The sequence below is a fragment of the Heterodontus francisci genome, chromosome 3 (assembly GCF_036365525.1).
Source record: "Heterodontus francisci isolate sHetFra1 chromosome 3, sHetFra1.hap1, whole genome shotgun sequence".
Classification (NCBI taxonomy): Eukaryota; Metazoa; Chordata; class Chondrichthyes; order Heterodontiformes; family Heterodontidae; genus Heterodontus; species Heterodontus francisci.
Genome location: NC_090373.1, coordinates 200,251,692 through 200,263,419, shown reverse-complemented (window position 1 = coordinate 200,263,419; position 11,728 = coordinate 200,251,692). Strand labels below are relative to the sequence as shown.

General features: G+C 45.8%; 1 protein-coding gene across 1 annotated transcript in view; it reads left to right on the top strand.

Annotated features, from left to right (window-relative positions):
• Nucleotides 1-76: 76 nt before the first annotated feature.
• The window catches only part of dnph1 (2'-deoxynucleoside 5'-phosphate N-hydrolase 1), a 37,322-nt gene continuing 25,670 nt past the window's right edge, over nucleotides 77-11,728 (top strand). Inside the window, exons 1-3 of the mRNA XM_068019776.1 lie at nucleotides 77-233; nucleotides 2,632-2,703; nucleotides 4,024-4,134. Coding sequence (XP_067875877.1) covers nucleotides 92-233; nucleotides 2,632-2,703; nucleotides 4,024-4,134 — 325 coding nt within the window. The 5' untranslated portion in view covers nucleotides 77-91. The remainder of the gene's footprint in view (nucleotides 234-2,631; nucleotides 2,704-4,023; nucleotides 4,135-11,728) is intronic.

Genomic DNA, 11,728 nt, shown 5'->3' with positions numbered 1-11,728 from the left:
TGCTGTTTCCAATTGAGGTGACGTCAGTGGAAGAGCTGCCCAGGAGGCCGCCATCTTTGATAAAGGCATCAGCGGCGCGAGGAGGAGGGAGATGAGTCTCGGTATTTATTTTTGTGGTAGTATCAGGGGTGGGAGGCGGGATGTGCAACTCTACTCTCGGATTATCGACTTTTTGAAGAAATTTGGGAGAGTTTTTACAGAGCACATCGGCAGCTCGGCGTTAACCGACAAAGGTTATTTAAATTCAACTTTGCTTCTAATTTCCACCCTTCTCTCACCTTTACATGGTCCATCTCTGACATTTCCCTTCCTCGACTTTTCTATCTCCATCTCTGGGGATAGACCGTCCAGTAATATTCATTATAAACCCACCGACTCCCACAGCTACCTCGACTACACTTCTTCACACCCTGCCTCCTGTAAGGACTCCATTCCATTCTCCCAGTTTCTCAATCTCCGACGCATCTGCTTTAATGATGCTACCTTCCATGACGGTGCTTCTGATATGTCTTCCTTTTTCCTCAACCAAGGATTTCCCCCCATTGTGGTTGACAGGGCCCTCAACCGTGTCCGGCCCATTTTCCGCACCTCTACCCTCACCCCTTCCCCTCCCTCCCAGAACCGTGACAGGGTTCCCCTTGTCCTCACTTTCCACCCCATCAGCCTCCATATCCAAAGGATCATCCTCCGCCATTTCCGCCACCTCCAGCGTGATGCCACTACCAGTCGCATCTTCCCCTCCCTTCCCCTGTCAGCATTCCGAAGGGATCGTGACACCCTTGTCCATTCCTCCATTACCCTCACCACCTCGTCCCCTTCCCATGGCACCTTCCCCTGCAATCGCAGGAGGTGTAATACCTGCCCATTTACCTCCTCTCTCCTCACTATCCCAGGCCCCAAACACTCCTTTCAGGTGAAGCAGTGATTTACTCGTACTTCCTTCAATGTAGTATACTGTATTCACTGCTCACAATGTGGTCTCCTCTACATTGGGGAAACCAAATGCAGATTGTGTGACCACTTTGCGGAACACCTCCGCTCAGTCCGAAAGCGTGACCCCGAGCTTCCGGTTGCTGGCCATTTCAACACCGCCCCGCCCCCCCCCACTCTCATGCTCACATCTCTGTCCTGGGATTGCTGCAATGTTCCAGCGAACATCAACGCAAGCTCGAGGAACAGCATCTCATTTTCCAATTAGGCACACTGCAGCCTGCCGGACTGAACATTGAGTTCAATCATTTCAGAGCATAACTGGCCCTTTTTAATTTTTATTTTATTATATTTTTTTACCATGCGCTGGCCTATTGGTTTTTTCACGTTTGTGCTTTTGGCTAGGTCTGTTCATTATTCTGTTATTAACGCACTCTCTGCACTAATGCTTTGCCTTTCACCACACCACCAGCACACTCTCTTTGCCTTTCCTCCATGACCGCCTTGTCAGTTCATCACTCTGGCCCTCTGTCCTATCACATACCTTCCCTTTTGTTCTCTTCCCCGCCCCCACCCCCGCTTTACTTGTTTAAAACCGATTACATTTCTAACCTTTGCCAGTTCTGATGAAGGGTCAATGACCTGAAACATTAACTCTGCTTCTTTCTCCACAGGTGCTGCCAGACCTGCTGAGTATTTCCAGCACTTTCAGTTTTTATTTATTATTTAAATTGCAGCTCGTGGCCAGAGAAAACTGAAGGCAGCACCAGCAGGGAACAAGTTTATCATCACCTTCTCCCCGCACCCTGAGGGGCTGAAACTCCACATCCCACCTATCCCTCCGCCGCCATCCCCCTCCCCTCAACACAATCACCACCAGATACAAGCAAATAGGAGCTCCTGGGTTACTTTTAGGGGATGAGAGTGTGGTGGTACTTGAGGACCTAGAAAGGGATAAAATGTCAGAATGGTGCTTTTTGTGGGCCGGAAGAGAAAGACAGATTGGAATTTATTATAGAGCTTTTTATGATGTCCGGATGTTTGAAAGTACCAAGCCAATGAAGTGCAGTCACTGTTGTGATGTAGAAAACATAATAGCCAATTTGTGTACAAGATCCAACAGACAGCTATGTGTTAGTGATCAGATCCGTTTCTGTGATGTTAGTTGAGGAATAAATATTGGCTAGAACACCAGGAGAACTCCCCTGCTCTTCTTCGAAATAGTGTCCAACCTGAGAGAGCAAATGGGGTCTCAGTTTATTGTCTCATCTGAAAGATGGCACCTTTGACAGTGCAGCACTCCCTCAGCACTGCACTGGAGTGTCAGCCTAATTTTTGAGCTGTATTCTCTGGAGTGGAACTTACTAACGCAGAGGAGAGTATTACTAACAGTTATCAGCAGTCGTTGGGGTAGGAGTGTGGAATCAAGCCAGGGGCATGGGGCTAGGGACAGAAAGACTGGAGTCGTGCTTTTTGTGGATGAGGAAGAGCAGCCAGCAGTAATTGAGAAGGGGAATGTCAGACAGCTTTGGGTTGTTTTTGTGAGGAGCATTAATATTTTTCTCTCAGTAATAGATCAACTCTTTACACTCAGATCTTCTGATGTGCTTGTCTCAGAATTACATCTGACAATTTGATTATTTGTTATACTTTTAGTTGATGTGAAAAATTAGAGTTCATTCTCCATCTGGTATATCACAGGTGAGGATGGAATGAAGACTGAAGATAAATACATCCATGATCGAGATCTGGCGTGGTTGCAGGAGGCTGATGGTGAGTTTAATATGTACATACGAGTAAGATGTTGCTCTCCTTCTTGGATCAGAATCGAGACTGGATTTTTCAGGTGATGGACTTGGTAAACCCACACCTGGAGCACTGTGTGCAGTTTTGATCTCCTTACGGAAGGAAGGACATACTTGCCCTGGAGGGAGTGCAACAAAGGTTCACTAGACTGGTTCCTGGGATAAGTGGATTGTCCTTTGAGGAATGACTGAGTAGACTAGGCCTATTTTCCCTGGAATTTAGAAGAATGAGAGATGATATAATTGAAGCATATAAAATTCTTAAGGGGCTTACAGGGTAGATGCTGTGAGGTTGTTTCCGCAGGCTGGGGAATCGAGAACACAGTCTCAGAATAAGAGGTCAGCCATTTAGGACTAAGATGAGGAGAAATTTCTTCACTCAAAGGGATGTGAATTCTCTACCCCAGAGGGTTGTGGATGCTCCATTGTTGAGCATGCTTACCTTCATCGGTCAGGGCATAGAGTATAAACATTGGCAAGTCATGCTGCAGCTGTACAGAATCTTAGTTAGGCCACACTTAGAATATTGCATGCAATTCTGGTCGCCACACTACCAGAAGGACGTGGAGGCTTTGGAGAGGGTACAGAAGAGGTTTACCAGGATGTTGCCTGGTCTGGAGGGCATTAGCTATGAGGAGAGGTTGGATAAATACAGATTGTTTTCACTGGAACGACGGAGGTGGAGGGGCGACATGATAGAGGTTTACAAAGTTATGAGCAGCACGGACAGAGTGGATAGTCAGAAGCTTTTTCCCAGGGTGGAAGAGTCAGTTACGAGGGGACATAGGTTTAAGGTGCGAGGGGCAAAGTTTAGAGGGGATGTGCGAGGCAAATCCTTTACACAGAGGGTGGTGAGTGCCTGGAAGTTGCTACCGGGGGAGGTGGTGGAAGCAGGTACGATAGCGACGTTTAAGAGGCATCTTGACAAATACATGAATAGGATGGGAATAGAGGGATACGGACCCCGGAAGTGCAGAAGGTTTTAGTTTAGACAGGCATCAAGATCGGCGCAGGCTTGGAGGGCCGAATAGCCTGTTCCTGTGCTGTTCTGTTCTTTGTTGAATATATTCAAGAAAGAGGACGATAGATTTTGCATACTAAGGGAATTGAGGGATATCTGGCTGAGATAAGTTAACTTGGCATAGACCAGGGTCCAAACCTGCAATCTGCATGTCTTAGTACCGACTGAGAGGGATGATTACTATGTTATGTTGATTTCCATGCAGCATTCTTTAATTTGTGCAGTTATGGATTCTTGTACGTAATGAAATGCCTTTCTCCTCGGCAGTAATAGTGGCAGAGGTCACCCAACCTTCCTTAGGGGTTGGTTATGAAATTGGAAGGGCCATAGCCATGAACAAGAAGATTCTTTGTCTGTTCCGAACATCATCAAACCACGGTGAGTACCTGCGACACGAGTAAATGGAAAATCTTCAAACATGTACCAAGCCCTTCAATCAATGTTCCACAAGTGGAAAGATATGTGAGCTCTGGCTAAAATTATAAGTTGGCTTTCTGAACCAGTATCAACTCTGCTTGCTTTATAATGGACTTATAAAATCTTATAATGGACCCACCTCACCTACAAAAAAAAATGCACTACTTGGAACAGACAATATAGAATCATTGAATCATCGAAAGTTTAAGGCAAAGAAAGAGGCCACTTGACCCATTGTGTCTGTGCTGACTGAAAAACGATCCACCTATTCTAATCCCACCTTCCAGCATTTGGTCCGTAGCCCTGCAGCTTACGGCACTTGAGGTGCATATCCAGACTCCCTTTGAATAAGTTGAGGGTTTCTGCCTCACCTACCCTTTCAGGCAGCGAGTTCCAGACCATCACCACCCTCTGGATGAAAAAGTATTTCCTCATCTCCCCTATAATTATTCTACCAATCACTTTAAATCCATGCCCCCTCGTTACTGACCTCTCTGCTAAGGTGAATAGACCCTTCACCTCCACTCTATCCAGGTCCTTCAAGATTTTGTACATATTAATCAGTTCTCCCCTCAGCCTTCTCTGTTCCAAGGAGAACAACCCCAGCCTATCCAATCTTTCCTCATAGCTGCAGTTTTCCAGTTCTGGCAACATCCTTGTAAATCTCCTCTGTACCCTCTCTTGTGCGATTACATCCTTTCTGTAATGAGGTGACCAGAACTGCACACAGTACTCCAGTTGTGGCCGAACCAATGAATTATACAGTTCCAGCATAAACTCCCTGCTCTTATATTCTATACCTCGGCTAATAAAGAAAAGGATTCCATATGCCTTCTCAACCACCTTATCGACCTTATGTAAAGATAACAGGGTTGTAGTGGTGGGTGATTTTAACTTGTCCAATATTGACTGGGACTCACTTAGTGCTAGGGGCTTGGATGGGGCAGAATTTGTGAGGAGCATCCAGGAGGGCTTCTTGAAACAGTATGTAGATAGTCCAACTAGGGATGGGGCCATTCTGGACCTGATATTGGGGAATGAGCCCGGCCAGGTGGTCGAAGTTTCAGTGGGGGGGCATTTCGGGAGCAGTGACCATAATTCCATAAGTTTTAAGGTACTTGTGGATAAAGATAAGAGTAGTCCTCGGGTGAAGGTGCTAAATTGGGGGAAGGCTAATTATAACAATATTAGGCAGGAACTGAAGAATTTAGATTGGGGGCGGCTGTTTGAGGGTAAATCAACATCTGACATATGGGAGTCTTTCAAAAGTCAACTGATAAGAATCCAGGACCAGCATGTTCCTGTGAGGAAGAAAGACAAGTTTGGCAAGTTTCGGGAAGCTTGGATAACACGGGATATTGTGAGCCTAGTCAAAAAGAAAAAGGAAGCATTTGTAAGGGCTGGAAGGCTAGGAACAGATGAAGCACTTATGGAATATAAAGACAGTTGGAAGGAACTTAAACAAGGAGTCAGGAGGGCTAAAAGGGGTCATGAAAAGTCATTGGCAAACAGGATTAAGGAAACTCCCAAGGCTTTTTATACATATATAAAGAGCAAGAGGATAACCAGGGAAAGGGTTGGCCCACTCAAGGACAGAGGAGGGAATCTATGCGTGGAGCCAGAGGAAATGGGCGAGGTGCTAAATGAGTACTTTGCATCAGTATTCACCAAGGAGAAGGACTTGGATGATGAGCCTAGGGAAGGGAGTGCAGATAGTCTCAGTCATCTCATTGTCAAAAAGGAGGAGCTGTTGGGTGTCTTGCAAAGCATTAAGGTAGATAAGTCCCCAGGGCCTGATGGGATCTACCCCAGAATACTGAGGGAGGCAAGGGAAGAAATTGCTGGGGCCTTGACAGAAATTTTTGCATCCTCATTGGCTACAGGTGAGGTCCCAGAGGACTGGAGAATAGCCAATGTTGTTCCTTTGTTTAAGAAGGGTGGCAAAGATAATTCAGGAAATTATAGGCCGGTGTGCCTTACGTCAGTGGTAGGGAAACTATTAGAGAGGATTCTTTGGGACAGGATTTACTCCCATTTGGAAACAAATGGACTTATTAGCGAGAGACAGCATGGTTTTGTGAAGGGGAGGTCGTGTCTTACTAATTTGATTGAGTTTTTTGAGGAAGTGACGAAGATGATTGATGAGGGAAGGGCGGTGGATGTTGTCTGTATGGACTTTAGTAAAGCCTTTGACAAGGTCCCGCATGGCAGACTGGTGCAAAAGGTGAAGTCACACGGGATCAGAGGTGAGCTGGCAAGATGGATACAGAACTGGCTCGGTCACAGAAGACAGAGGGTAACAGTGGATGGGTGTTTTTCTGAATGGAGGGATGTGACTAGTGGTGTTCCGCAGGGATCAGTGCTGGGACCTTTGCTGTTTGTAGTATATATAAATGATTTGGAGGAAAATGTAGCTGGTCTGATTAGTAAGTTTGCGGACAACACAAAGATTGGTGCAGTTGCGGATAATGATGAGGATTGTCAGAGGATACAGCAGGATATAGATCGGTTGGAGACTTGGGTGGAGAAATGGCAGATGGAGTTTAATCCGGACAAATGTGAGGTAATGCATTTTGGAAGGTCTAATGCAGTTGGGAAGTATACAGTAAATGGCAGAACCCTTAGGAGTATTGACAGGCAGAGAGATCTGGGCGTACAGGTCCACAGGTCACTGAAAGTGGCAACGCAGGTGGATAAGGTAGTCAAGAAGGCATACGGCATGCTTGCCTTCATCGGTCGGGGCATAGAGTATAAAAATTGGCAAGTCATGTTGCAGCTGTACAGAACCTTAGTTAGGCCACACTTAGAATATTGCATGCAATTCTGGTCGCCACACAACCAGAAGGACGTGGAGGCTTTGGAGAGGGTACAGAGGAGGTTTACCAGGATATCGATGCTTCAGGTGGGATAGAGAGGGAGGTAAAAGGGGTGGAGGAGTTGCATTACTGGTCAAAGAGGATATCACAGCTGTGCTGAAGGAGGGCACTATGGAGGACTCGAGCAGTGAGGCAATATGGACAGAACTCAGAAATAGGAAGGGTGCGGTAACAATGTTGGGGCTGTACTACAGGCCTCCCAACAGCGAGCGTGAGATAGAGGTACAAATATGTAAACAGATTATGGAAAGATGTAGGAGCAACAGGGTGGTGGTGATAGGAGATTTTAATTTTCCCAACATTGACTGGGATTCGCTTAGTGTTAGAGGTCCAGATGGAGCAGAATTTGTAAGGAGCATCCAGGAGGGTTTTCTAGAGCAGTATGTAAATAGTCCAACTCGGGAAGGGGCCATACTGGACCTGGTGTTGGGGAATGAGCCCGGCCAGGTTGTTGAAGTTTCAGTAGGGGACTACTTTGGGAATAGTGATCACAATTCCGTAAGCTTTAAAATACTCATGGACAAAGACGAGAGTGGTCCTAAAGGAAGAGTGCTAAATTGGGGGAAGGCCAACTATACCAAAATTCGGCAGGAGCTGGGAAATGTAGATTGGGAGCAGCTGTTTGAAGGTAAATCCACATGTGATATGTGGGAGGCTTTTAAAGAGAGGTTGATTAGCGTGCAGGAGAGACATGTTCCTGTGAAAATGAGGGATAGAAATGGCAAGATTAGGGAACCATGGATGACAGGTGAAATTGTGAGACTAGCTAAGAGGAAAAAGGAAGCATACATAAGGTCTAGGCGGCTGATGAAAGACGAAGCTTTGAAAGAATATCGGGAATGTAGGACCAATCTGAAACGAGGAATTAAGAGGGCTAAAAGGGGTCATGAAATATCTTTAGCAAACAGGGTTAAGGAAAATCCCAAAGCCTTTTATTCATATATAAGGAGAAAGAGGGTAACTAGAGAAAGGATTGGCCCACTAAAGGACAAAGGAGGAATGTTATGCTTGGACTCAGAGAAAATGGGTGAGATTCTAAACGAGTACTTTGCATCGGTATTCACCGAGGAGAGGGACATGATGGATGTTGAGGTTAGGAACAGATGTTTCTATCCCAGGTTACTGTGGGAAGCGAGAGAGGAAATAGCTGGGGCCTTAACAAATATCTTTGCAACATCCTTAAACACGGGTGAGGTCCCGGAGGACTGGAGAATTGCTAATGTTGTCCCCTTGTTTAAGAAGGGTAGCAGGGATAATCCAGGTAATTATAGACCGGTGAGCCTGACGTCAGTGGTAGGGAAGCTGCTGGAGAAGATACTGAGGGATAGGATCTATTCCCATTTGGAAGAAAATGGGCTTATCAGTGATAGGCAACATGGTTTTGTGCAGGGAAGGTCATGTCTTACCAACTTAATAGAATTCTTTGAGGAAGTGACAAAGTTGATTGATGAGGGAAGGGCTGTCGATGTCATATACATGGACTTCAGTAAGGCGTTTGATAAGGTTCCCCATGGCAGGCTGATGGAGAAAGTGAAGGTGCTTGGGGTCCAAGGTGTACTAGCTAGATGGATAAAGAACTGGCTGGGCAACAGGAGACAGAGAGTAGCAGTAGAAGGGAGTTTCTCAAAATGGAGACGTGTGACCAGTGGTGTTCCACAGGGATCCGTGCTGGGACCACTGTTGTTTGTGATATACATTAATGATTTGGAGGAAAGTATAGGTGGACTGATTAGCAAGTTTGCAGACGACACTAAGATTGGTGGAGTAGCAGATAGTGAAGGGGACTGTCAGAGAATACAGCAGAATATAGATAGATTGGAGAGTTGGGCAGAGAAATGGCAGATGGAGTTCAATCAGGGCAAATGCGAGGTGATGCATTTTGGAAGATCCAATTCAAGAGTGAACTATACAGTAAATGGAAAAGTCCTGGGGAAAATTGATGTCCAGAGAGATTTGGGTGTTCAGGTCCACTGTTCCCTGAAGGTGGCAGCGCAGGTAAATAGAGTGGTCAAGAAGGCATACGGCATGCTTTCCTTCATCGGACGGGGTATTGAGTACAAGAGTTGGCAGGTCATGTTACAGTTGTATAGGACTTTGGTTCGGCCACATTTGGAATACTGCGTACAGTTCTGGTCGCCACATTATCAAAAGGATGTGGATGCTTTGGAGAGGGTGCAGAGGAGGTTCACCAGGACGTTGCCTGGTATGGAGGGCGCTAGCTATGAAGAGAGGTTGAGTAGATTAGGATTATTTTCATTAGAAAGACGGAGGTTGAGGGGGGACCTGATTGAGGTGTACAAAATCATGAGAGGTATAGACAGGGTGGATAGCAAGAGGATTTTTCCCAGAGTGGGGGTTTCAATTACTAGAGGACACGAGTTCAAAGTGAAAGGGGAAAAGTTTAGGGGGGATATGCGTGGAAAGTTCTTTACGCAGAGGGTGGTGGGCACGCATTGCCAGCGGAGGTGGTAGATGCGGGCACGATGGAGTCTTTTAAGATGTATCTAGACAGATACATGAATGGGCAGGAAGAAAAGAGATACAGAACCTTAGAAAATAGGCGACATGTTTAGAGAGAGGATCTGGATCGGCGCAGGCTTGGAGGGCCGAAGGGCCTGTTCCTGTGCTGTAATTATCTTTGTTCTTTGTTTGTTCTTTGAGAGGTTGGAAAAACTCGGATTGTTTTCACTGGAACGGTGGAGGGGCGACATGATAGAGGTTTACAAAGTTATGAGTGGCATGGACAGAGTGGATAGTCAGAAGCTTTTTCGCAGGGTGGAAGAGTCAGTTACTAGGGGACATAGGATTAAGGTGCGAGGGGCAAAGTTTAGAGGGGATGTGCGAGGCAAGTTTTTTTACACAGAGGGTGGTGAGTGCCTGGAACTTGCTGCCAGGGGAGGTGGTGGAAGCAGATACGATAGCGACGTTTAAGAGACATCTTGACAAATACATGAATAGGAAGGGAATCGAGGGATATGGGCCCCGGAAGTGCAGAAGGTGTTAGTTTTGGCAGGCATCAAGATCGGCGCAGGCTTGGAGGGCCGAATGGCCTGTTCCTGTGCTGTACTGTACTGTTCTTTGTTCTTTGACCTGTCCTGCTACCTTCAGGGATCTGTGGACATTCACTCCAAGGTCCTTCACTTCCTCTACACTTCTCAGTATTTTCCGATTAATCGTGTATTCCTTTGCCTCGTTTGACCTCCCCAAATGCATCACCTCACACTTCTCCAGGTTGAACTCCATTTGCCACTTTTCTGCCCATCTGACCAGACCATCAACATCTTCCTGCAGCCTACAGCTATCCTCCTCGCTATCTACCACACGGTCAATCTTTGTGTGGTCTGCAAACTTCTTGATCATGCCCCCTACATTTACGTGCAAATCGTTAACATATACCACAATAAGCAGGGGACCCAGTACTGAGCCCTGCAGAACGCCACTGGAAACAGCCCTCCAGTCGCTAAAACACCCGTCAACCATTACCCTTTGTTTCCTGCCACTGAGCCAATCTTGTATCCACCTTGCTGCATTTCCCTGGATCCCACTGGATTTTTTTTTAACCGGTCTACCATGTGGGACCTTGTCAAAAGCCTTGCTAAAATCCATGTCGACTACATCAACTGCACTACCCTCATCTATCTTTCTTGTTACTTCTTCAAAAAATCCGATCAAGTTGATCAAACAAGATCTTTCCTTAACAAATCCATGCTGCCTATCCTTGATTACCCTGTGCCTTTCTAAGTGACAGTTTATCCTGTCTCTCAGAATAGTTTCCAATAATTTGCCCACTACTGAGGTTAGACTGACTGGCCTGTAATTATTCGGTCGATCCCTTGCTCCCTTTTTAAACAGAAGTACAACGTTAGCAGTTCTCCAATCCTCAGACAGCACACCTGAATCCAGTGAGGATTGGAAAATGATGGTCAGACCTTCTGTTATTTCCTCTCTTGCTTCTTTTAACAGCCTGGGGTGCATTTCATCTGACCCTGGTGATTTATCAACTTTCAAGGATGTTAATCCCATTAATACTTCCTCTCTCTCTATGTTTATCACATCCAATACTTCACACTCCTCCTCCTTAACTGCAATTTCTGCATTGTCCTCCTCTTTTGTGAAGACAGATGCAAAGTATACATTAAGAACCATACCAACATCTTCCGCCCCTACTTTTCGGTCTATTATGGGCCCAACTCTCTCCTTCATAATCCTCTTACTCTTAATGTATTGATAAAACATCTTTGGATTCACCTTGATATTGCTTGCCAATATTCTTTCATGCCCTCTCTTTGCTTTCCTAATTTCCTTTTTGATTTCACCCCTCCATTTTCTATACTCCTCTCAGCTTTCTGTAGTATTGAGTTCTCAGTGTCGGACATAAGCTTTCCTTTTCTTCCTCATCTTACCTTGTAGGCTCCTTGACATCCATGGGGCTCTAGATTTGGCTGTCTCACCTTTAGTCTTTGTGGGAACATGTTTACTCTGAACCCCTTGAATCTCCCCTTTGAATGCCTCCCACTGTTGTGACACTGATTTACCTTCAACTAGCTGTTTCCAGTCCACTTTCACTAAATCACTCCTCAGTTTAGTAAAATTGGCCTTGCCCCATCTGAGAACTCTAACTCCTGTTCTATCTCTGTCCTTTTCCATAATTATGTTCAAACTGACTGAATTATGATCAC